The sequence below is a fragment of the Cyprinus carpio genome, chromosome B25, assembly GCF_018340385.1.
Source record: "Cyprinus carpio isolate SPL01 chromosome B25, ASM1834038v1, whole genome shotgun sequence".
NCBI lineage: Eukaryota > Metazoa > Chordata > Actinopteri > Cypriniformes > Cyprinidae > Cyprinus > Cyprinus carpio.
The window spans coordinates 2614358-2641414 of record NC_056621.1 but is presented as its reverse complement, the minus strand read 5'-3'; the positions used below and the strand labels follow the sequence as shown (position 1 = coordinate 2641414).

General features: G+C 35.6%; 1 protein-coding gene across 1 annotated transcript in view; it reads left to right on the top strand.

Annotated features, from left to right (window-relative positions):
- The window catches only part of LOC122142372 (neuronal acetylcholine receptor subunit alpha-7), a 32637-nt gene extending 11251 nt beyond the window's left edge, over positions 1-21386 (top strand). Inside the window, 5 exon segments of the mRNA XM_042752794.1 lie at positions 2364-2471; positions 8072-8224; positions 17962-18060; positions 18063-18068; positions 20613-21386. Coding sequence (XP_042608728.1) covers positions 2364-2471; positions 8072-8224; positions 17962-18060; positions 18063-18068; positions 20613-21191 — 945 coding nt within the window. The 3' untranslated portion in view covers positions 21192-21386.
- The last annotated feature ends 5671 nt before the right edge of the window (positions 21387-27057 follow it).

Genomic DNA, 27057 nt, shown 5'->3' with positions numbered 1-27057 from the left:
CACAATTCTGAGAAATAGTTGCACTTGCGAGAAATAGCCTTGATCGAAATTCTGCCAGAAGCGCAACGTTACAATTATTCTACCGAAATAAAGTTGCGATTCTGAGAAATAAAGAATACACAAGCTGCCCATTCTGCGAAATCGTTGCAAATTCTGAGGAAATAAAAATTGCCATTCTGAAATAGTGGATCAAATAACCGTTGCAATTCTGAGAAATAAAGTTGCGAAATTCGAGACAAATAGTTAGAAATTCTTGAGAAATAAGTTACAATTCCGAAGAAATAAAGAAGTTGCAATTCATGAGAAATAAAGATGCAATTCTGAGGAATAAAGATAGCAATTCTGAGAAATAAAGTTGCAATTCTGAGAAATAAAGGTGACAATTTGAGAAATAAAGTTGCTTCTGAGAATACAGATGCAATTCTGAGAACTAAATGGATGCAATTCTGGAGAAAATAAAGTCAAAATTCTGAGAATGAAGAGTTAATATCTTAACTTTAACTTTATAATTAAACTGTGAGTTATAAAGTCAATTCTGAGATGAACTAGCAATTTTAAGAAAATTCTTTTTTTTCTACAGCCATATCTCAAAATATGGAAGTCATAATTGGAAAATAAAACTTAGAGTGAGAGTAAAAAAGGGTCAAAATTGTTGAGAAAGAATATACAAATACAGCATATATATATATATTATATAATATACATATATATCATATAATATATATATAATTTTTTTATTTTTTATTTTTCTCTCAGAACTACACATTTTTATCTCACAATTCTGACTTTGATTGACACAATCTGATCAATTGTAACGCAGAATCCACTATTTTGTCCAACAAACTAACCACTACTATCGGTGGACTTCAACTTGAAAAATGGGTGTTGGAATCTTACCGGCTGGAATAACAAGATCCCTTCTTGATTTCATCCTGTTTATTTCAATTATAAATAGTAAAGAGAAGAGACGATTGGTTCACATGCTGCTTGAAATGAGTGTCTACAGTGATCTGCAGAAACATTAAGAGCCCACAAGAGGATCTATTGTGATAAAGAACGTTGAGAACGTGAGGTGTGTTGTATGTTGAGGGCGCGACATGGCTTGTCGAAGTAGCAACAGTAATGGGGGGGGGTGTTTGCAAAGGGTCATTTGCAAGTTTCTGTCACATAATTGTGAGAAAATCACGACTGCGAGAAAAAAACTCAGAATTGTGAGATAAGAAGTCACAATTTCCTTGTTTTATTTGTTATTCAGTGGTGAAAACAGGCTTCCATGTACATTTCTGTGTTTAATGGAACCAAATCAACCAGAGCCGAAAACACTGAGATTGTTTCGTAACATTACTCAGCATTCAATCTCCGTTTTCATCTTCCGTATCTCTGGCCTTCATTTATCCGTAATGATCCTGAAGCGAACTTAATTCTTGCTAACGGATGATTTAAGAAGGCCGAACGGAGCCGATAGAGCTGTAGATACACATAATTACTGTAATCCAATATGGGACGAGCTACGATTAACAATATATGTAATGGCACGAGTCCAGCACGTCGATATCTGCTCAAACCAGCAGACAGAGCACAGAGACGTCTGGTATGATAATATACACACAATGCTATTCAAACGTTGTTTAAAAGAAATTAATACTTTTATTCAGCAGGCATGCATTAAACTGATCACAAGAGACAGTAAAGACATTTACAGTGTAATGTTGCAAAAGATGATTTGTATTATATATTCAAATAAATGCTGTTCTGTTTACTAACTAAAAATAAAAAAACGGTTTTAATACATACAAACACTCTCTGAACAACAAAGGTACAAAAGCTGTCACTGGGGTGGTACCTTTTTTAAAATTTATACTTTTGCAGCTTATTTACCCCAAATGGTCCATATTAGTGCTTTAAAGATACATATTAGTACCTTTTTAGTACATGAGATTGAATGACATTAAAAAGCAAAAAAAAAATAAAAATCATTTGTGTTCATGTTTTGGGTTTAACATGTATTTAAGTGTAGTAATTATAGTATCTCAAAAAAAAGCCCAAAATGTTATTATTTTTAATCACATTTTATTTTATATTTCATCTCTTCTACACATTCAGAACAACAACAATCCGTGGTAAAAATCCAGATAACTTGCTTTTTACTGCAACCCTTTGGCCTTTTAACCATTGATTTAAAAATGACACGAAAGGAAGGTATGACGGCAAATTAAAACCCAAAAGTGAACCGTAAAAAGAGAAAAGCAAACAAATGAGCTAACCTTTTATTTTTGAAGCATAGTCACCAAAAGTAAATTCATTGTGAGCTTCATTCAGACCTGAAGGTGAATGTAACTGAGCCTCATGTTTCTGTGCCGCAGTATTGGAGCGACTACTATCTGCAGTGGAATACGAGAGATTATCCCGGAGGTGACACGGTTCGCTTCCCAGATCCATCATCTGGAGGCCCGACACCTGCGGTATACCAGGTACAGAAACCAAAGCCAAGGCATCAAAGCATCATTAATGCTCTAGTGTTTCTGCTTTAGCTCAGATATTTATTATTATATTTGCAAAAATAGTTTTGCACACTCTTTGACTCTTGATGTGAAACATCCGTCAACTCTAACAGATTCAAATGAATTTTTACAATGTTTAATGTTGTTTAATAGTATTGTAGGTATTAGGTAGATTTTCTGTACATTTCACTCCTGTCTCACAGATGAGTGCATCCCATTCAGGAGGAACAGCTGATTAGACTCAACCCGGATGCATTGATTACAGTGAGATCAGACTCAATCCGGATGCATTGATTACAGTGAGATTTTAAAGGAAAGTTCACCCAAAAATGAAACATTTGCTGAAAATGCATCATCCTGAGGCCACCAAGACGGGATGCGTTTGTTTCTCAATCAATTTGGGGAGAAGTGTTAGCATTGCATCAATTGCTCACTAAGGGAATGTATGGGTGCCGTCCAGAATGAGAGTCCAAAAAGCTGATAAAAGCATTACAATAATTCCACAACACGCCAGTCCATCAGTTCTGACGGCCCCCATCCACTGAGAGGATACATTGCGTGAACAAGTGTGAAAGCTACAATTTCTCAAAATCTGATGATAAGGTAAAACCTCTTGATGGCCTGAGGGTGAGGAATTTTCAGGAAAACTTTCGATTGTGGGTGAACTGTCTTTAAGAGAAGTCACAGTGACGAGTGAGAGTGTTTTTGTGTACATTTCTCTCAACCTCAGTAAAAATTACAGAGCAAATTAGCTGTTCGTTTTTTTCACAGTGGCTCTTTTATTCTCAACATTTCTATATTCTTGACATTCACGTTTTTGCACTGCCCCTGTGGACCGTTCAGTATGAATTTACAGCTTTATCTTATTTATTTTATTTATTTATTTGACTACTGCTATGGGCTAGCGTCACAAGGACAAACTCTAAATAAAGCTTGCTGTGTACTCAAAAACAGTAATTAATACATAAATTGTATGTATTTGAATTGCATATAAATTTCCATCCATTTACACCATTTTAACACAAACTACTAAATAATAACATGATGCATATTTGTCATCTATACAGTACATCAGATCAGGTCAGATTTCTGTAATAATACTAATAAACCAAATGTATTAAATTTTTAAAACTAGGTTTATTTATGGTGTTATTATTAAATGCATGTGTTTCACTGGCATACATTTTAACTAAATGAATATGTTGTTCCACAGTAGTCTAATTTAAGCATTTTTCATACAATGTTTATTAAATCTTGAATGTTGTTTTTTTTTTAAAATGAGCGACAGTTGTAGTAATTTGTTGTGTGTTTGTCTTTTTTATAATTTTTGAAATAAGTATTATATTGTTTTCTTTTTTTTAAAGTGTGTATTGTTAATTAGTAGTACTGAAGTTTAACTACATAAGAAGTGTTGCCTTGGCAAGTAGCTGAAATAAAATAAAATAGTTAAATTTTCTTTTTATTTTTATTATCAGTTAATTTTTATGATTATTATTATTATTAATTTCAATTTACAACTTTTGCTGATATTTTAGTTTTAGACATATTTGTTACTAGTATTTTGTTCGCTGTCAAGAAAGTTCTCATTGTCATGAAACTACATGTCTTCAAATAATTAAACCTGAAATAAAAGTAAAGTTAATAAAAATAGACATATATTTAAAATAATAACAATAAAAGTGGCAAACAAAATACAAAATTCTACAAAAAATTATTACTAAAAATGTATAATAAAAATTTAAAATAAAATAAAATCGGATGATAAGAAATAAAAATGATTCAAAAATATTAATTACACATCATAATTTCAGTGATACTGAAGTAACACGGGGCCAGATCTGATTATAATCTTAGGTATGACTGACATAATATGCATATTAGTTTGTTTAAAACTTTTATATATAACGTTTCTATATATTATAACCGTTTATACAATACATAAAGGTTTTGAGTGCTGGGTTTACGTGCAAACAGAGTTCATGATCAGACATGATTGATTATAACAGCCCTTTCTGTTTGCGATGCAATTACCCAGCATGCACTCGTGACTGCAGTCTCTTCTTGCAGAAGTTCTCATCATCTCTCTGTGTCAGAAAGAAACTATCAAGTACATAGACAAAGCGAGGGTTTTGCCTCTGAGAGTTGTCTGGGCTGTGATCTGAACGCTCTGAACGTTCGCCGTCGCTCACTGTGTCATCTCCCGGCAGGGTTTTGTGGCGTCTCAATAACCCTGATTTACCCGGCTGACTCCAGACTCGAGCCACTCGTGCCTTTATAGACCGTTGCCCCACTAAAAGTGCAGGTGGTGCACTTTTCTAAACTCGCGAACCACGGACCCCGTCAGAAGCTTGTAAAATGTCCGGGGGTGTTTGAGCTTTTACAACATGTATAATATCCGAATACAGTGAAAGTCGGGAATGATGCTTTGCTGTGATCGAAACACAAATGAAAAACTCTTGTCTGTGGATCTTTTGGGTCTACAGTGATGATGAGAGGTTGACGGGCCACATTTCACACAAAAACGTGCTGGTTAAACTAATCGGGATACTGTCCGTTATTGCCACCAGGGAAAATACACATAAAAGTTTTATATGTATATTATGTATTTATAATGTATTTATTGTTAATCTATAGTCTTTTATTAATAGTAAGAATTTGTTTATATTTTTATATATTTTCTTTTTTCATTTTTAATTCAATTAACTTTTATTTATTAGCTAATATTTAATCGTTTTTGGTTTACAAGCTGGGTTTTTGCTCAGGTTTTTTTTTTTAGTTTTTTTTTTTTTTTTTTTTTGATTTATTCAGTTTAATGAGTTGTCTAGAAACATATAGCAACTCAAAAAATATTTCTAAAATAATATAATCTATGATACAGAAAGTGTGCAAGCTTTGTCACATCACTTGTATTTACTGAAAATAGACCTAGCATGGGATAATTTTTGTACAACTTATCAAAAATGTTAAGTCTCTCATAAAAGTGAATAATAATGTGTAATTTACCAATATAATACTATTTTAAGTAATACATTTCAATTATATTAAAAAGCAAAATAAAACTTACAAAAAAAAAAACCTTTTTTTTTGAACAACCAAAACTTTGGTCAAAGCAAGATGGTGATGTCAATTCTCTTTTAATAAATAAGTAAAACAAATTTTGGTTTTGTTAATCCAATAATGATGAATAAATGAATGTGCATTCAGGTGATTTTACGGTTTTATATTCATTTAATGAAGGAGCTGGAAAGCAAAATCATTATATATTCTATTGTAGTTTTACGAGTATGATTGTAATTTTGTACATGCAATTGGTTTTTGTATTTTTATTTTAACTTACTGGTTCATTGTAATGTATTTTTTATTTTAAAATTTCTGTCTAGCGATAATGTATTTTTATTTTAAATCTCTGTTCTAGCTGTAATGTCATTTTATTTAAGATTTGTTTCATTTAACTTATTTTGCCTCATCTTAGTTGTGGCTCAAAGTAAATCCTGAGCTTCCGTGCAGGGCTCAGGGTATGACCTTGACTCACCTGTCAACTGGAAACACACAAGCACAACACACTCTGTCACCTGTTATCTCTGCTGTTTCTCACTACTGTCCCATCTCACCAGCTCGACAGGGATTTCCCACAATACACAAACACTCACACACCCACGGGCTGAGAGTTCAGAACGATAGGCATGGATCGCCGATTTAGTAAATCAGAGAAGGAGACAGTGAGTGATCTGTTGTTCCCGATGGCCGTGTGGAGCCGTCCAGAGGCTTTATTATGGGAGGGGACGGAAACTGCGTGGAAACGACTCAGACTCTGAACCAAATTGGATTCACAGAAGTTTGTCTCAGAGGGACTCCTCTAGTTCAGTTGATGGGGAATATTTGGGATGCACGATTATATCAGAAACGTTATCAGTGGGTCACGTGACAGTTGTAAATTAAATTAAATTAATATATTACAGATGATTCAGTAATATGTCATTTTTATTTTTTCACATGGGTTGTGAAAAACAAGGTCCTGTAAAATTTTTTTTTTAGAAGTTTACAGCGCTTTTTAAATTTAGACCAGACTATTAATGAAAACTCCACGTAATAAAACATCTTCAAGGTTTTCAACTACATCCGTCTGATTACAAAAAAAAAAAAAAAAAATCACAGATATATATTATAACACATTTTTCAAGGCTTTCAATGTACTACTTCAATGTACTTTACAAGAACTTTTATAATGAGTTTATTTTATTACTTCATGCTTCAATCCTACACCAAAATTAAAAAATAATTTGTTATATTTTATGTACAGGAGAGACTTGGTGTTGTTTCAAAATAAAGGGAAAATATCTATCAGATATCGGCCAAAAATGATTTGAAAAAATGATCCGGCATATCGGATATCAACAAACCTCTTAATATCATGCATCTCTAGGAATATTATAGTCAGCTCTGTTTTGGAAATAGAATATAATCAAAGTATCCGTAGAGAAACCTAAAACTAAACTACTGACTCTTAATAATATCTTTCTGTCATTTAAAAAAATGGTTTCAGAATGTTTTAAGTGGTTAAGAAAGGTTGTGATATGTTTTTATTCTGGATTTGCAATTTGATTGTGATTCTGTGTTTGATTCTGTTTGTGATTGATTTGTTTGTTTTTTGATTCTGTTCTGATTGTTCTCTATTTTGATTCTGTTGTGTTTAATGTATTTCTTTTTAAATTATAATGGTTGATTTTTGTAGGACTTTTGATTATCTCTTAGCATAGTATTGATTGCTGTCTTGTGCTGTGTTTGTTTTTAATTTTTGATGGTCTTTTGGGTGGTTGATTCTGTGTTTAAGTCTGTACTATTTTCTTTGGTTTTTGATTCTGTCCCGTTTGATTCTATTTGATTCTGTTTTGTTTGATTTGTTTATGATTCTGTTGTGTGGTTGATTCTGTTGGATTCTATTCTGTTTGTGTTTTGATTCTGTTCTGATTGATTCTATTTGATTCTGTTGTGTTTAGTGCATTTCCTTTTAATTATGAGGGTTTGATTTGGGGCTTTGATCTGCCTGTTTGAGTTATTATTGATTTTGTGTGTTTGCTTCATACACCCTTTAATTTTGATTTGGTTGTGATTCTATTTGATTCTACTTTTGGATTCTGCTGCCTTTTTGATTCCTGTTTATTCTGTTTTGTTTGATTGTTTTGTTTTTGAGTATTGTTTTGTGGTTGATTCTTTTGATTCTGACCTCGTTTGATTTGACATTTGTTTTTTATTCTATTTGATTCTGTCTGTCAATTTTATTTGTTTGTTTGTTTGTCGCCCATTCTGTGTTGTTTGAATTCTGTTTGATTCGGTTGTGTTTTTTGTTGATTGTTTGGTTTGTCTCGCATCAATTTTTGATTTGTTTCTAATTCTAATGTTGCTTGGTTTGTTTGTTTTTATTCTGTTCTGTTTTCTCTGTTTGTTTGTGATTCCCGTTGGGGGATAAGAAAATCGTGCGCAAATACACCATTTTCTACAGCCACACAGATGAACTAAACATACTACATCATTTACCCACCAATGTTCTTCTAAGGTTCTATCTTTAAGAGCACCTGCCTACATCGGAGGGGGCGCTGGCTTCCAGTTTGATGCTTCAGCGCCTGCGATCTGAAGTTCGTCTAAGTGGACGTTATGGCGGATGGTCTCTGGACCTGCATGTTATGATGGAGGCCGATTATTACCGGGATACAATCGCTAACGGGGTAATGGAGACCTGGCTGCAGTAAGTTATACAGCACCAGGATACAGTGCATTGTATGATTACTGCTGTACTGAATGATATATACTCATCATATACAATGTCTATTTTAGGTAGGTTAATCTAACCATATTAAACTACCAGGGACTAGTACGAATGATATGTGCCCTAAAAAAACACATTATGGTAATGGTCAGTGCCGTTGTTACCATTTCCCAAAAAACAGTTGTTATTTTAGTATAATTAATTGTACTACTAGCCAAGTACTGTATTAATGTTCTGATTAAGTTTATAATTTTCCTTTTTTTTCAATTCACGATTTTATATTTGTATTTTTTCTGGTGTATTTGTGTCATTTATTTTAGCCCCTTTTTATTTTATTTGATTCATTTAGTTATTTTTATTCTAATCATGTAAATCATATAATATTTCTTACTTGATTACATATATAACTTTCATTACTATAAATTGCAAATTGAATTGCTAAATTCCTATAAATATACTCTATATCTATACTATATATGTATATATCTACCTATACTATCACTATATATATACTCTATATATATATATATAACTATATATATTACTACTATATAACCCACTTATATATATATATATTTACAATACTTTTCAACTATTTTTCAATTTATGTTTTCCATTTTTAAAAGCTTAACTTAATTTAATAATCTTTTTTTTAATTAATTCTTAGTTTTTATTAATGAATGAAAACCAAATTATTAATTATTAACTTTATTTTATGAATAAGTTGAAAATTCACGTAGTCTCCTAGTTGAGACGCGTGGATTTGAAGCAGCATTTTGTGTTTTTGTTAGAAAACACCTGGGAGGAAAAACAACCAAGGTTTTACATAAATAGTGGTCTTGCCATGCATCATCTTCATTACCCACAACACACTGATTTAAACACTCTCGGTTCCTCATAACTGCATGTGCACAATCATCCATTTGTATGAATAATCCGGCATTTCACAAATTGCCCGGATTACAGATCTGCATTTCTGTCTTTCCAGATGACATAACTTGTGGCAGATTATCCATGCAAGAAGCTGTTAGAGAGCAGTATCATTTCAGGGTTACTTAAACTAAAAAAGCAGAAAAATAATTAGCTGAGCTCATCAAAGCAAACGTGGTGAAAGATTGGACGTGAGTGACTATATTACCAGTTTGGCTTGGGCCACTACGAATTTCTGTTCCTCTCCATGAATATTAATTAGGTGACACAACACTGATTGTGCTTTGATTTGGTTTATCTTTGATTCTGTTTTACTCTGTTCTGTTTCTATTTGATTTAAAGTTTGATTCGTGTTGTCTGTGATTATGTTTGATCCTACTCTAATTCTAATTGTGTTGTCTGTTTTTATTCGTTTTTATTGTTGTATTTTGTTTTAATAAGTCTTGTTTTTTGATAAAAATTGTGTTTAATTCAGGTGATTTGATTATATTGTTTGATTGTTTTTTTTCTAATGAATGTGTTTTTTGACGTCTGTTCAATTCTGGGTTTGTTTGTGATTCTGTTTGGTAAATTCTACTTGATTTGTTATGTCGACTTCGTTTTCGGGTTTTTATTCGCCCCCCTTCTATTTGATTTCTGTTTGAAAACTTTGTTCTGCCCGTTTTATGTCAGTTCTGGTTTGATTTCGGCTTCTGATTGTATGTTGTTGTCTGCTGTGTGTGTGCCAATGTGTGGCGTTGTGTGTGTGTGGTGTGTTGTGTGCTGGTGTGTGTGTGGGTGTGTTGTGTTGTGTGTGCAACCTGTGGTGTGGTGTGTGTGTGTGTGAGTAATGCTGTGTTGTAAGAGGTTCCAGGCTAGGAGGAATGAGGAAAGTTCTTTGGTCATGACTTGTTTGTCAAAGGAGGGAGCCGTTATCACTGTACGGTCACCTCCACACTGTGGTCATGAGTAGGAGTGAAGGACATTTGTACTTACCTTGGCCTCAAACTGTCCGATCCCATTGTGTCCTGATCTCCAACTCTCGCGCTGTTGTTGTTTTGCTGCTCCGGCACCTGACTCCTGGAGAGAAAGATCTCGCTGGGTGAGACGCACACAAAAACTTCTTGAATGCCACTTTTACAAGAAAATAAAGGTTATTAGTGGTCCACATTATGGTTCCTATGAAGACCCCTTTACGCAGACATGGAAGGCCTACAATGGGTACAGTGTTCGCTCAAACTTTTAAAAACAAATGGCTCTTTATGGGTCATTTTGTTTTCGCTGCTTTTCTGAGGACAAAAAAACACCCAAAATCATTTTTAAGAGTACATCTCTGTCATTTCTTCCAGACAATAATGAGACTCCATGGAACACAAATGTAGACTTTTGCTGAAGATTTCAGCTTCTTAGATGTTTCTCCTAAGAAAAAGACCCCAGTAGTCTGCTTTCGCTGATAAATGGGTTTGAATGCAGCAAACAAGAGCAGCTGATTTTGCAATACAAGACTGTCTGATGCTCAGTGGTGTGTGTCCTTAATTTCATGGTTTTCCTTTTTTTTTGTCTAGTTCTGAGTTGTGTGTGTCTGTGTGTGTGTGTTGTGTGTGTGTGTGTGTGTGTGTGTGTGTGTGTGGTGTGTGTGTCTGGGTCGGGTCTGTGTGTGTGTGTGTGTGTGTGTGTGTGTGTGTGTGTGTGTGTGTGTGTGTGTGTGGGCGGCTTCCCTCGACTTTCTGTTTCACATTATAGCATTTAAAAATCATTGGTTCCATCCAGAATTAAATACTAGTGAACTGCATACTCCAAGTCTTCACTCTGTAATGCACACTACTGTAAATAGCATGTGAAACCATTTGCATGATGCATGAAGTAATTTTGTTTCTACTCTTAGATTTTGTGTTAACTCTTTGGCAATCCATTCAAATGATGCTATAAGGTATATATTTAAAGTCCATTTGGCATAAAAATTCCAGCACATTGCATTGTGGGATACTGATTTCCAACCAATTTAGATCAAAAAACATAATGACAAACAGCAATATTTGGCAAAATGTTCCACTAAATGGATGCAAGGAACCATTAGATTAATATGTTCGGTCAGTGAATTGTCTATTATTACGAACTATGAAAAAAAAAAAAAAACTGGTAAAAACTGTGATAATGCTACTAGCACTGATCCAGAAGTGTTTTGAGGTGGAGAAGTACACATGTTTAGATGCAGTCCAGTAGTTTGAGAGATTGGCACGCTTAAGAGACGCCTGGAATCAATAAACACCAAGACAGGAAACACACAGACTCCAGATATTTCATCCAGTCTGGAAATCACAGCTCAAGCATTCAACATGACAAACAGCCGAACATCGCAGCCTTTAATGAGTGTGACTGGGATCGCTGTAATTGATCTGTGGGCTTCATTAAGACCCAGTGTGTTTTCCAGACTCTCTGCATCCCGGATAATATTTGATAGCGACTGATGTTACAGAAGTGAGTTATCTCGAGTGAGAACGCTTTGTCTCTGATGTATCATTCCCCGAATCAAGGGTTTAGGTTTGATTTTGGCATTGTTGTAGACATTTGTTAGCAGGAAAATAGACATTGTTTTGATCAACCTATTGCGAGGTACAACCTAGTAGTGGCTGGATATTGGTAGGGACGCGTCATAGTGTCCTCTACTAAATTCTACGCTTTCCTTGGAAACTCATAAACAAGCAAAAAAACTAAGTGATCTCCTTAAATTATGAAAGAGATAAAGCAACAGATTAATGAGTTAAATCCAAATTTCACCACAAAAGTTTATGTATGTAATTATAATATTAAGTCAGGACATTGAAGTGAGTTTATGTTTCTATCGCTCTTTTGAGAAGATTCATTAATTTCCCTGATTTTAATTTTTTAATGTTCTCGAATCTCATTTTGTAATAACATTCTCATCTTGCTAAATTTCAGAAACACAAGACAAAAATCTGGCTCTAAAACCTATCTTTTATTCAGAGTTGATCGGAAAAAGTATATGGAAACTATCCAAAGCTCTGTTATCCTAAAGCAGTGAAAAGTATAGTTTACCACGGTTTTATCAATATTTATTTTTGGTGCCCCCTTAGATTCCAGATATTCAAATAGTTGTATCTCAGCCAAATATTGTCCTCCTAACAAACCATGCATCAATTCAAAGCTTATTTATTCAGCTTTCAGATGATGTATAAATCTCAATTTCGAAAAATTGACACTTATGACTTATAATACAATTGATTTTGCAGTCCCATACAGTGGCATCAAACGCAGCTCATCCAATCAGATGGTAATGTTTTTTTTAAGCTGTTTTTGTTGTTGTTTCCTGACAGGAATCACAGTGTTGCTTCGCTCCCGTTTCATGCTGCGGGGGGCCGAGATCATGCCCCCCACCTCTGTTTTCATTTGCCTTGGGGGGGTTAAGTGCGGGTTCAATCCCCAGCTTTGGGGGCGGGATGATGTGGGGTTAAACAGGGGAAAAATGAGGGGACACAAAATGGGGGAGAAAGACGGGGGCCCTGCTTTAGGGGCCCCGGGAAAACCGGTTTGCAGCAAACTGCACCCTTCACATTCATGGTTATAAATTATCCGAAATGGGGCGTTGGGAAAAGGGAGCCCGAGCCGGTCCTCTGAAACGGTTCCCCAAAACGGACCTTACAGGGGAAAAAACCAACGAATAAGGGCCGGAGGAAAGAGCTCTTTCATTTTGAGAGCTTCTTTTTAATAACTTAGATTAAAATAATGGTTGACATTAAAAAAAAAGGAGATTTTAAAGCTGGATTTTTTTTTTTAATGTGAATCATTGAATCATTATTGAAAAAATTGGGAAACATAAAATTAACAAAAACATAAAAAAAAAACACTAAATTTTAAAATCCCATTAAATTTTATTTACTTTTTAATTTCCTGACAGCTTTTTTAAAATCCCTTTTTTTAAACAGGTTTTCTTTTTTTTTGCTATTTTTATTTTTTTTTTAAAATTCCATTTTTATTTATTTTTGAAATTTATTTAAAATTAACATTCCAAAAAAAAGTCCCCTAATTTTAAAACATTAAATATTTTAAACTTTTTAGTAAACAGCTGTTTTATTCACATCTGCAACGGGGTTCACAAATTTTCGGGGGATTTTTCTTTATTGAAATTTTTTCTTTTTTGCCTTTTTTAAATACTTTTTACATAATTTAATTACATTTTTTTTAATTTATGATTTTTGCTAAATAAAATAAAAAATAAAAACAAAGGGAAGGATTAAATATTCATAGCAGTCTGATATAAATTTTTCCTCTAAAAATAAATTGGGGATAGAAGAATCTGCTAAATCCCAAAAAAGAAAGTAATGAAAATGAAAAGCAAAAAAATTTTAAAAATAAAGAAAATAGTAAAAAAATTTTTAAAAAAGGAATTTGTTATTTATTTTTGAAATTTTAAAAATTTTATATAATTTTAAAAATTCCCATTTTATTTTTTTAATTTTTGGGGTTTTTTTAATTTTATTGTTATAAAAAAAAACATAAAGAAAATAATGAAATAAAAAACAAATTTAAAAACGGGAAATTTTTAAACATATCCAGTTTGAATTTGGATTTTTGTTTGGGATGAATTTTCACTTTTGACAAAAGGGTCTGAAATATTTAATATAAATGTAAATGATCCAGAAAAAAATTGAAAACAAAAAAAAATATTTAAATGTGTTTTTTTAAATTAGTTTTTTTTAAATGTAATTTTTTTTATTTAATTTGTTTTTTATTTTTTTTTTTTATTTTTTTTTTATAAAATAATAAAATCAAACAAAAAAAAGGGTTTTTTAAAGTGTATTCAGAGCGGTCTGGGTTTTTCATTTTTTTTTTAATTTATTCCCCACGGGAAAGGGTCATTTTTTGATAAGCTAAATGCAAAAAAATCCCGGGTCAACAGCGACGTTTTTTGGGTGCGCGGCTTTTTAAAAAACGAAAAACAAAGAAGAACAATGTTAACAACAGGAGGATGGAGGACGCTGCGATCGGAGCGTGTTTTTGTTGTGTCTCCCGGGTTTCACAATTAATGGACATGGAATGTTGATTATACGTAAAGCGATTGAAAGAAAGGAAAGGAGGATTAGAATCTCCAACCACAACGGGCAGTGCGAATTTGTTACAAGGGTCTGCACTCAAGATGTCCGTCCATCTTCGCTGTTCTCCATATTTGCAAAATAATTTGATACAATGTTTACAGTGGTTTAGACTGCGTTTAAATCATGGCTGCTGAGGGATTTTCAAACGCGCCGTTCTGCCAATACAATGTTACTTCAGTCACGGGTCCGTACCAGTGGCGATGGTTAGACCCTGCACTGGAGTAGGAGCAATTTGGCTTCGCAAAAAAGGCAGTACCGTTCCTAAAATCGTAACTAGTTCCCGGCGGTCAAAAAACTCAAAAAAGTGGGTAGTTCCACAATTAGTTCTGGTACTATACAAAAAGGTTCCTGCGTGAGGAGAAAAAAGGCCCTAACGGTAACAACAATTTTGGGAATGAACAGTACAAATGTGCAACAGGACTAAACAGCACTTTTGGGTAAAGAAAGGTGTTTACAACTTTATATTAGATTTTATCATGTAATTACGCTGATGTTACAAAGCCAGTGGCAAGAGTAAGTTAGGCTTTACAGTATAAAGTGTGGTTGGTGGCCACGAATGTTAAACATTTATAGTACAATGGACAATTCATGAGGAGTACCATGTAAGAACACTGTATTACAGTGAGTGCTGCACCAATGTCCCCAACGTGAGAGCCAACTCGTCCCACGTTATATATCCCTAAAACCTACTCATATCCACACCCTGGTTCCCAACGTCCGCCGCTAAAAAACTACCCATCTCCACCCACTGGTGTCCATTTCTGACCTTAAACCTACCCATCTCCACCCTCTGGTTCCCATACCCACACCCTGGATCCCATCTCCACCAATACACCTAACCATCTCCACCCCTGTGGATACCAATTCGGGCCCTAAAACTACCCAATCTCAACCCCCTGTGATACCATCTCACCACCTGGATCCCATACTCAACCCCTAAACCCACCCATCTCCACCCCGTGCGATCCCCATCTCCACCCCTAAACCTAACTTTCTCCACCCCTGGATCCCATCTCCACCCCTAAACCTACCTTTCTCTACCCCATGGATCCCAATTCCGGCCCCTAAACCTACCCATCTCCACCCCCTGGTTCCCATCTCCAACCCCGGAACCCCATCTGCAAATCTCCAATCCTTTAAACCTACCTTTCTCCAATCCCCTGGATCCCAATCTCACGGCCCTAACCCTACCACATGGCTCCTCACCCCCTGGAACCCAACTCTCACCCCTGGATCCCATCTCCACCCCTAAAAACCAACTTTTCTCACCCCTGGATCCAATCTCCACCTACCATCTAAACCCCCTTTCTCCACCCCTAACTGGATCCCAATTCCTGGCCCATAACCTCTACCCATCTCCACCCCTGGGTTACCATCTCACCCTCTACACCACCACATCTCCACCCCTTGGAACCCATTTTCCACCCCTTAACCTACCCATCTCCACCCCTGGAACCCATCTCCACCTCTACACCTACCCATCTCCACCCCCTGGAACCCATTTCCACCCCTAAACCATCTCCACATCTGCACCACCCTGGTCCACCCGTCCCAATTTCCACCCTACCACCTACACCATCTCCACCCCCGGACCCACATCTCCACCCCCACATCTGCAGAACCCAATCTCCACCCCTACACACTACCCATCTCCACCCCTGAAACCAATCTCCACCCCTACACCTACCCATCTCCACCCCCTGGAAAACCCATTTCCACCCTACCACCTACACAATCTGCACAAACCCCTGGATCCCATTTGCACCCATACACCTACCCATGCTCACCCCGGAACCCACCTCACACCCCTAAACTCACCATCTCCACCCCTACGGAACAATCTCACCTACAAATACCCCATCTCCACCCCGGGAACCCATTACACCCCTAAACCTCCACCCATCTCCACCCCCGGAACCAATCTCCACCCCACACTACCCATCTCCAACCCCCGTGAAACCATTCCACCACTACACCTACCCATCTCCACCCCCTGGAACCCATCTCACCCTAAACCTACCCATCTCCACCCCCTGGAAACCCATCTCCACCCACTACACGCTACACCATCTCCAACCCCATGGAACCCATTTTCCACCCCTTAACCTACCCATCTCCACCCCTGGAACCCATTTCCCTACCCCTTACACCTACCATCTCCACCCCTGGAACCCAATCATCCACCCACTACACCTACTCATCTCCACCCCCTGGATCCCATTTCCACCCCTACAACCCCCCCCGTACCACCCATCTCCACCCCTGGAACCAATCTCACCTATCCACCGGAACCATCTCCACCCCTACAACCACCCTCTGCCTAACATGGAACCATCTCAACCCGTACACTACTCCACCATCTCCACCCCTGGAACCATTCCACCCCTTAAACCCCTAACATCGGCATCCACACCTGGAAAACATCTCCACCTCCTACACCTACCCATCTCCACCCCCTGGAACCCATTCCACCCTAAACCTACCACATCTGCACAACTCTGGATCCCATTTCCACCCCTTACACCCGTACCAATCTCCACCCCTCGGAACCCATTCTCCACCCACACCTACCCATCTCCACCCCTGAAACCATCTCCACCACCTACACCTACCCATCTCCACCCCTGGAAACCCATTTCCACCCTACTAAAACCTCTACACATTCTCAACCCCTGGAACCCATGTTCCACCCTTACACCTACCCATCTCAACCCCCCAGAACCCATCTCCACCCCACTACACATCATCAACCATCTCCACCCCCCTGGAACACCCATTTTTTTTTTCCACCCACTAAACCCATACAAACATCTCCACCCCCTGGAACCATTTCCACCCCTACACCTACAATCATTCCTGGAAACCACCCCCTGGAACCCCATTTCCACCCCTACACCTATCCCATACACCTCCACCCCCACCCTGGAACCATTTCCATCCCATAAACCTACACATCTCCACCCCCATGGAACCATTGTCCCACCCATACACAATGCCCATCTCCTCACCCCCGGAACCAATCTCCACCCTACACCTACCCATCTCCACCCCCTGGAACCCATTTCACCGTTCAAACCTACACATCTCCACCCCCTGGATCCCACTTCAACCCCTAAACCTACCCATCTGCACCCCCTGGATCAAATGGTTCCAATTACTCTTATACAAATTGTTGTTACAGAATTATATATGTCCTGTTACACATTTGTTACTTACACAAAAACCATTCGGGCCAGGGTTGGTATGGTGTGTAGTACAGAAATATTAAAGCTGTAGATACTATGTACCAATATGTAATTAAACTGTGGTTACATACTACGTATACATCTAGTTACTATGTAAGTACGCAGGTATTAGGGACACTTAATATACAAAAAATGATAAATGACTTTATTATATAGTGTGTTTGTTTCAGTTGCAGTAGTCCCTAACAGCTCTGAGTGATTCAGGATCTTATTAGATTGTGTTTACTGAAGCCCTGGCGGTTTGTAATGCTACAGTAGCTGTTCATAACAGTATTATTGCATCTACACACAGAGATTTCTGTAGATTCAATTTGTGTAAAGAAGCCCTTTCAGGAGATACGTGTGTGTGTGTGTGTGTGTGTGTGTGTGTGTGTGTGTGTGTGTGTGTGTGTGTGTGTGTGCGTGTGCGTGTGTGTGTTTCAGCACAGTATTTTGCCACCACTATGGTGATTGTGGGTCTGTCGGTCATCGCTACAGTCCTGGTGCTGCAGTATCACTATCATGATCCAGACGGAGGAAAGATGCCTCACGATGGGTGAGACACCACATCTCCATCTGGGTCATCCCTGAAGAAGCTTTATGACTATAAAATGCCCATAACTATGCATATGGAGTTTTTATCTATTTGTTTATTTTTTCGTTTATTTTTCCAATTTGTTTTTGTTTTTTTGTTTAGTGTATTCATATTAGTAGTATGTTTAGTGTGTGCATTTTAAAAATGTGTTTGTTTGTTTAGCATTTTTGGTTTTAGTATTTGGTTTACGCATGCATAATGTATGAAATATACATTATTAATATTTTGTGTTATTCATTTTGCTACCCGGGTATACATTTATATATTTTTATTACATCATTTTATTATTTTTATAATATTATTAATTATTTTCATACAATAAAAAAAAAAATTTATTATTGTATTTCATCTTTTTACACAAGCTTTACATTACCAAAGCATTTATTTAGCAATCTATCTATCTATCTATGAACTTTTAATGACATTTTGCTTTTTTCAGACATTATTAATGCATTTTTAATTGTGTGTATGTTTAAATTTTTTACATTACCAAAGTTTGAGTGGTTTGTTCATTTATTAGTTTTTTGTTTGTTTATTTACAAAAAAAAAAACTTTTTATTGCATTTTTTTATTTATCATATTTTGGATTTTATTTCATACATTATTAATTTTTTTTATTGTGTGTGAATTTGTTTTTTGCTACCAAAGCATGCATTTATTTGATTGTTTGTTTCACTTTTTATTTATTTGGTATTTCATTATTTTATTTCATATATTATTAATATTTTTTAAATTGCGCCCATACCTTGGTTTTATGCATTTTTTAGTTTGTTTGTTTGATTTGCTTTTATTGAAGTCCTGAAGGTCATCTTTTAAATGTTAGTAGTCCCTGACTCTCTATACGTTCTCAGTGAAGTCCTGAAGGTCAGCGTTTCATTGTGAGTGTCTCTCGGCACGTGACGTGAATCAGAGTTGACTGTGGACAACAGCTTTATATTAAATGGATGAGACAAGCCACTTGGGCTGTTTTTAAACAAACCTTGTCCAAACAACAAATTTGTCTTCTAGGCACAAGCTTAACACAGCCAACATGAAATATTAATTCTCATTTTTGCTTGAAAAGACGTTTCATGCCTTCATTGTCTAGAATTACAATAAATATTCCAGCACCAATTAGGAGGAAGCAGCGAACGCCTGCAGAAAAGCCAACAGCATAATGATGAGCCGGCATTGATTCAGTCGTATTGACTCAGAGAATATCTGACGCTTCACTGAGTTATGCAAATACATCATTAAGTGCTTGTTAAGTGCTCATTGAGTGCAAACGAACTAATCATACAATACAGTAGTCTTTGTACTATTTGTATGGATGGGAACATCTGTTATTTATTTATTTATCTGTTTGTCCATCCACAATTTATTTATTCATCACATCCCTTTTATAATATTTTATATCTAAAATTATATTTTTATTTCGTTCTTTCACTTTTAATATATAATAATAAAAATCAAAAAAAAAAATAATCACAACAAAACAATATTTGTAGTTTTTGGCATGGTGGGTGCATAGGTTGGTAATTTATTTATTTATTGCTTTTTATTTATTATTTTGTTTTTATTTCATACATTTATTATTATGTTTTTAATTATGTATGTATTTTTAATTTTTGGCTGCAACAAGCTTCACATTTCCTAAGCATTTGTTTGTTTGTTTGTTTGTTTTTTATTTATTTTTTCAGGTCAAAATTCAAACAAACTAATCATGAAATACTGTACAGTACTCTTTTTAGTGTACTTAGATTATTTGCCTACTGATTCATGTGTTTATGTATTTAATTATTCATTCATTTATTTATTAATTTTAAATGTCATTTCTTTATTACTTTTCATTTTTAATGATGAGTGGTTTGCTTTTTATTACATTAATAATATATTTATATTTTTATTCTGTTTTCTTTTATCATTTTTACACAAAAGCTTTACATTACCAAAGCAAGCAAGCATTTGTTTGTTTGTTTGTTTGTTTTAATTTTTAATGACGATTTTGTTTTTATTACATGAATAATATATTTATATTTTTAATTCTGGGTGTATTTTTTTACATTATCAAAACATTTATTTATTTATTCATTTATTTGTAAATGTAATTTATTTATTTGTTTGATTTTAAATGATAATGAGTATTTATTTTTTTTAATTACATTAATGATATATTTATATTTTAAATCCTGTGTATTTTTAATTTTAGATGTACAAAAGTTTTACATAATGCATTTATTTATTAATTCATGCATTCATTCATTTATTTCTTTATTTGTAAATGTAATTTATTTTTTTATTTTTTTCATTTTAATGTTTTTCATTTTTATTTTTTATTACCTTAATATATTTATATTTTTAATCCTGTGTGTATTTTTAATTTTAGATAGAAAAAGCTTTACATTTCCAAAGCATTAATTTATTTAGTTATTTTTATTTCATACATAATTAATATATTTTTTAACTGTGGATTAAGTGTTCAGATGCTTTGTTGGGGCCACTGTATGGTTGTGTTTTGTCGTCCAGACCCGTGTTCTCCTCCTGAACTGGTGCGCCTGGTTCCTGCGCATGCGGCGGCCCGGCGAGGAGCGCATCCGCCTGGCCTGCCACAACAAACCCCATCGGCGCGGGAGCGTGTCCAGCGTGGAGCTCTCCGTCAGCCAGGGGGCGCTGCAGCCCAGCAACATGCTGTACATCGGCTTCAGAGGCATGGAGGGAATCCACTACGCATCTTCCCATGATTCGCACAGTGTCCTCTGCGGACGAATCATGGCCTCCGCTGAGGAAGATGTGCTCCTGCCGGGGGCGACCATGCCCTCGCTCGGGGGCGGGACCGGAATCGGGGGGCGGGTCAACGGTGGCATTGTGGGTGGGGCTTTGGAACTGGAACTGGCTAAAATTCTGGAGGAGGTGCGATACATCGCTAAAAGATTTCGCAACCAGGACGAGGACAAGAACGTGTGTAACGAGTGGAAGTTTGCGGCGGCGGTGATCGATCGCTTGTGTTTAATGGCGTTCTCCATTTTCACCATCCTCTGCACTATCGGGATCCTGATGTCCGCACCAAATTTCGTAGAAGCCATTTCGAAAGATTTCTTCACCTGATGCTTGACAGACTTTGCTGTTTTGTTGTGGTTTTTTTTTTTTGTTTTTTTTTTTTTATGTCGCTCAGCAGCGACTGAGATTCTAGAGTGCGCCAATAAAACATGCTAACTAGAGCTGAGCGATATATCGAAACATCATTTTATGCACTTTTTATTCATCATAATTTTCCTCTTCTCGTTATTTGCTAGAGCATTTAAATATATCTTAAAAAAAAAAAACAAAAAAAAACACACTCAGAAAAAAAGCTTAAAAAAGACAAATTGCGATTAATCACATTCAAAATAAAAGTTTATGTTTACATATTATATGTGGCCGTACTGTGTATATTTATTATATATTTATAAATTCACACACATACATGTATATTAAGGAAAATATGTTAGATTTATGTATAAAATACTGTATTTATATTTATATATAATATAAATTATATAGAAGTATTTATATAAACAGTAAATATACACAGTACACACACATATACTATGTAAACATTAATTGCGATTTATTGTTTTGCAGCCCTACTTTGAAAAATTTTCACACAGAAATTGTCGTTAAATTTCACAAATAGTTACAAAGGAGTGGCAAGTAAGAATTTGAATTAAACGTGAAAGTTTGAAGTTTAAAAAAAACTGAAAATGTAGGCTACTGAAATTTTTACATTATAAAAAAAATTGTTAAAAAAAATTTTTTTTTTTACAGCGTAGCATTTCTGATTTAAACAATTGCCATTACTATGAGTAGGTTTGATTTATTTCTTTGAATGGGTTTGAATCATTTGAACTTATACATTGGCTTGTTTGGTTACTTCATATGTTTTACTGAAGTTCCCATGTGGCATGTTGCACTTTTAGTAAAACGTTTTAGTATAGGGAAATATTGCTGTTTAATATTTATTATATAGTACATTTCAGGTTTTTTATCGTTAACAAAAAATAAAACTATTAGAAACAGTTTTGTTAACTGAAAGAAAAGTGAAATAAAAAAAATGTGAAAATCATACATAACAAAAATTACAAATTTGCCTTGGCAACTAAAATATAATAAATTAAATAAAAATAGTAATATTTGAAAAAAAAAGTCATTATAAAATTGTCAAAACACATATAACACTAACTAAAGATGACAAAAATGAAATGAAAATAAAAATTGAAATCAAAGGATAAAATATATATATTTTAGTGGTATATAAATAAGACTAAAACAATGTGCATATTTATAGAAATCATGAAATGTCATTGTTCCTCTAATTCTAGATTTTCATTGTATTTTATTAACAGGAAGTCATTTGAACGTGCTTCAGTGACTGTGAAATGATGGCTCTTCTGATTGACAAAAGAAACCTTTTACCATATTTTAGGGCAAAAACCAATATTTAGTTAGCTACTGTATATTACTCAGCCCTAATCCTAAGTATGTTAACCTTGTGGTGTTTATAATGCGTAAATGAACTGACAGGACTCAATGAATATAATGATTCAGTAAGAGATCAACATGGTTTGAGCTCAAGGTCATTAAACTCTTAGATCTTTGCACAGTTAATGACTCATAATAAGCAGCAATACAGGTTTTAATTGTGATATGTGTTGTACATTGGTTCCCTGTGTAGTACGTTTAGGTGAGTTTTCAAGACTGTTTTCACATGAGTGTTGAAATGAAGTCAAGTCAAGGCAAGTCTGCTTTATTGTCAATTCTTCCACATGTACAGTACATACATACAGAGAAACTGCGTTAGTCTCAGGCCCTTGGTGCATACAGATAACACTAGAACAGTAGAACATTAAATACAGATAATAAAATAAAAAGTACAACTATACAAATAGGTCATGTAAAAAAGAAGGATAAGTAAATCAGCACAAGGCACATGGCAGATAGAGTGCAAACCAGTGAGGTAAACAGTGCAAATAAAGCAGTGTTCCTGTGGCTCAGTGGTAGAGCATTGCATTAGCAGGGCAAAAGGTCATGGGTTTGATTCCCAGGGAACACACATACTGTTAAAAAATGTATAGACTGAATGCACTGTAAATGCATAAATGTAAATATAATGACTGTAGTGTAAAAGAGCTTATTCAGTCTGATTAAAGTGTCAAAAATCTCAGAGAGCAGTTCTTTATTTAAACTGACAGAAGAGGTGGTTAAATGAGGTCAGTTAACTGTTGAATGAGGTAGTGAGCAGGCCAATGCTGCACAAAGTGTCGGGTGCAGGCCACAGTCTGTTAGTGGGAGCTGGTGTGGGGGTGGGGGAGGTTCAGAGTTCAGTGGTGCATGGGGAAGGGGAGGAGAGGGGGCAAGGTCGGGAGTGAGTTCAGCTTCCTGACAGCCTAATGAATGAAGCTGTCCTTCAGTCTGCTGGTCCTGGCCTGGAGACTCCGCAGTCTCCTCCCTGATGGCAGCAGACTGAAGAAGCTGTGTGACGGGTAAGTGGGATCACTTGCAATGCAGAGGGCTTTACGGGTGAGACGGGTTTCTATAAATGTCCTGGAGGGAGGGAGGGAGACACCAACGATCTTCTCAGCTGCTCCTATTTTGAATTATTTTCTAAATTAATATAGTTTTTTCATTACAAATTGTATTGTTGTCGTAATAATTAAGTTCCTCGTGTTCAAATGAAAAATGTTTTAGATGCTGCAGCATCTTGTTTTTCAGGCCTGACAGACTCATAAATGTGCTTTTTTACATGGAGACACTTCATTATTTGACTCTTTGGTACATAAACACACTCTTGTATCAATACTCGGAAACTGTTTGAGAGTTCACACAATTTGCTGAAAATGACTCACCCTCAGGCCATCCAAGATGTAGATGAATTTGTTTCTTCATCAGATTTGTAGAAATCACTTGTTCACTAGAGCAGTGAATGACTGCCATTAGAATGAGAGTCCAAACAGCTGATAAAAACATCACAGTAATCCACAGCACTCCAGTCCAGCAATTAACATGAAATAAAAAAGCTGCGTGATTGTCTCTCACAAAATCCAGCCACACATTTGATTAGAGCTGTTTTGGACTCTTTTGGCTTGTAAACGGTGCATATTTCTCTCCTGATTCAGACAAGATTACTTTTTTTTTTTTTACACATTAGGAAGCAATTTAATGGATTTTTTTTTTTTTTTTTTTTTTTTTTTTGAAAAACTAGTTTGAAGTTCAAAACATCTTAACAATAGATTTGTTTATTACAAACACACAACTCTTCACTTCTCTTGATGTCAACTGATGGACTGGAGTGGTTGGACTCTCATTCTGACGGCACCCATTCACTGCAGAGCATCCGTTGGTGAGTAAGAGATGTAATGCTACATTTCTCCAAATCTGATGAAGAAACAAACTCATCTACATCTTGAATGGTTTGAGGGTGAGCACATTTTCAGCAAATGCTCTTTTTTTGGGTGAACAATTCCTTTTAAGGGTCAGACTTATTGTCATTCTGTCAGGAAAATCAAGTTTGTGCCTCGGTTTGTTTTATGGATCGTTCCCAACATCTCATTGTATTTCAGGTCTCCTGTGCTGGTACTGTCTGGTTTGTGAACCCTGTATGAATAAATGTATTTTTCTATTATGATATTCTGCTTTATGTGACAGTTTTTGGTAGAAAGGATTTCAGAAGCTTTTTAGGTTATTGCATTTCAAACCAAGTCCAAGTTTGTCAGATGCACAACAATATTGTATGCACCAATGTTTTTTTGTTGTTTGTTTACATCAGAAGATGGAACTTGTGTCTGTTTATCAAGACATATTTTTTTGATAGTTTGTGAGGAACGGACTGAAATCCAATGCACTGTTCATTGTTCAAGGCAAAATCTTCCCATCCACAACATTATGAATTTTAAATTTAAGTCAGTTCCATCACATCAAATCTATCTGATGACTTCTTTTAGGGAAAAGATGTGCAACTGTATGTATAACCATTCTGCATCATGAACTGTCAGGACTCCTGCTGAACTCCTGATGAATCTCATGGGGGAAAAAGCAGAGAGGATCCAGATTTTGAGGGAATCTGAGGGAGCATCTGTTCTCCCAAATAATCCATCACAGCAGTTAAACAGGAGAGAACGCTCTCATTCACTCTGTCTGGTGCCATTAGCTCCTTCAGTTATTGTCCTGCACGATTCTGGCTTTGTGGACCTGCAGGAGAATGACAGAGACGTTCAGAATGAGAGACTGGCAGGAAAGCTGGAGTGATTGGAGAAGTGCTGAGAAAAGAGGAAAACCAAGGTCAGGGAACAGACGGGAAAAACTGCCTCGTCGTTTTGGAGGATGGAAACAACAGCGCTTCCCAGATTTTAGAAAAGCATTTTTTTCTGCCATATAAGCAAGTATTGTGTTCAGCTGGCCAAAGTTTTAGTGCTCAGAAGAATAATTTTCACTTAATTAAGTAGTTAAATTTGGCATGTAGCCTCCAAAAATTGGCTCTAACAACAAAGTACAGTACAATAGTATTACCATGGATTTTTAGACCTACCATTTTTCACTGGTATTCCATGTAAATATAGTTAACGAACATGCAAATCATTCAGTACCATGACATCAGACGAATTCTGAAGTGGGTTGCTGGTATTAACTGTCCACCAGACAGATCGTGCTGGTTAAGTTAAATAGTTTTAATGAGGAGATCAGTTGGCCAACTACGTAAACCAGCTGAATAGCTTTCCTTGGTTTTAAGACCTGGCAGCTTAATCCATTTTAAGCTCATTTTAGGCTATTTTTCATATCAGTACAACTCGCAGACAAGTTTTACTCCACACAGGAGCAACTTCAGAGTAGAGCAAAACTAGAAAGATGGAGAAATTACAACTTATTCAGCAGCACAACTGTTATCAGAAATGAGCAGCATATTAGAACGATTTCTGAAGATCATGAGACACTGAAGACTGGAGTAATGATGCTGAAAATACAGCTTTGATCACAGAAATAAATTACACTTTACAATGTATTCACACAGAAAACAGCTATTTTAAATGTTAATAATATTTCACGATTTTTACTGCATTTTGATCAAATAAATGCATCCTCAGTGAGCAGAAGAGACTTATTTTATTTCCATCACAGGAATAAATTACATGTATCACAAAGTATACATATCACAAAGGAAACAACTATTACATTTTAAATTAAAGACTATTAAAATATTTTAAAAAGTGTAATGATATAATACAGTATTACTGTTTGTCAATGGTTCATAGCAGATGTCTTATGTTTTTTCAAGAGGAGAACAACACATATTTGGAATCTTTTGACTGTGACAGAGTTTTCTGCCAAAAGAAAAAATATATATATTTTAATAAATGCTAACCTTAACCTCACATGCCTCCTGGGCAATAAACCACAAGGCCAAACTTCAACAAGCACTGCTATTGTCTGGAATGTTATATGAATAATAGAGATGACTGTTCTGTCATCGATCAATCCATACAAACCGTACGAACAGCAATATAGGTCTGTTCATCTTGACATGATTCCTGCTTTACTCCTCTTCCTTTTTTCAGGCTTCAGCAGGCTGGGGGAGATTCAATTTGTTCAACAAACATGCTTGTGTTGCCATCCGGTGGATGATGGATGATCTACATTTGCACTAGTCTTAGTGAGGTATAGTGTACAATGAGGAAGAGGTTTTCAGCCATAACTCAAGAGATGGATGTCTCAGTTGTGTGTCTTTTAAGTATAAAGTAAATATCCTCTGTTAAAAACAGACCTTAAATGAGTCTCCGCCTTATTTTTAACATAAGAGCGAGCGCGGGCATTTATGTGCACGGCTTCCGATCTCATTAGCTTCAGGTTATTTTAACTATACATAAGTCTGTTATGCTGTTTTATATTATAAAACTGATATTTGTTAGTATATTATTTTAATTGATATTCATAATCATATACA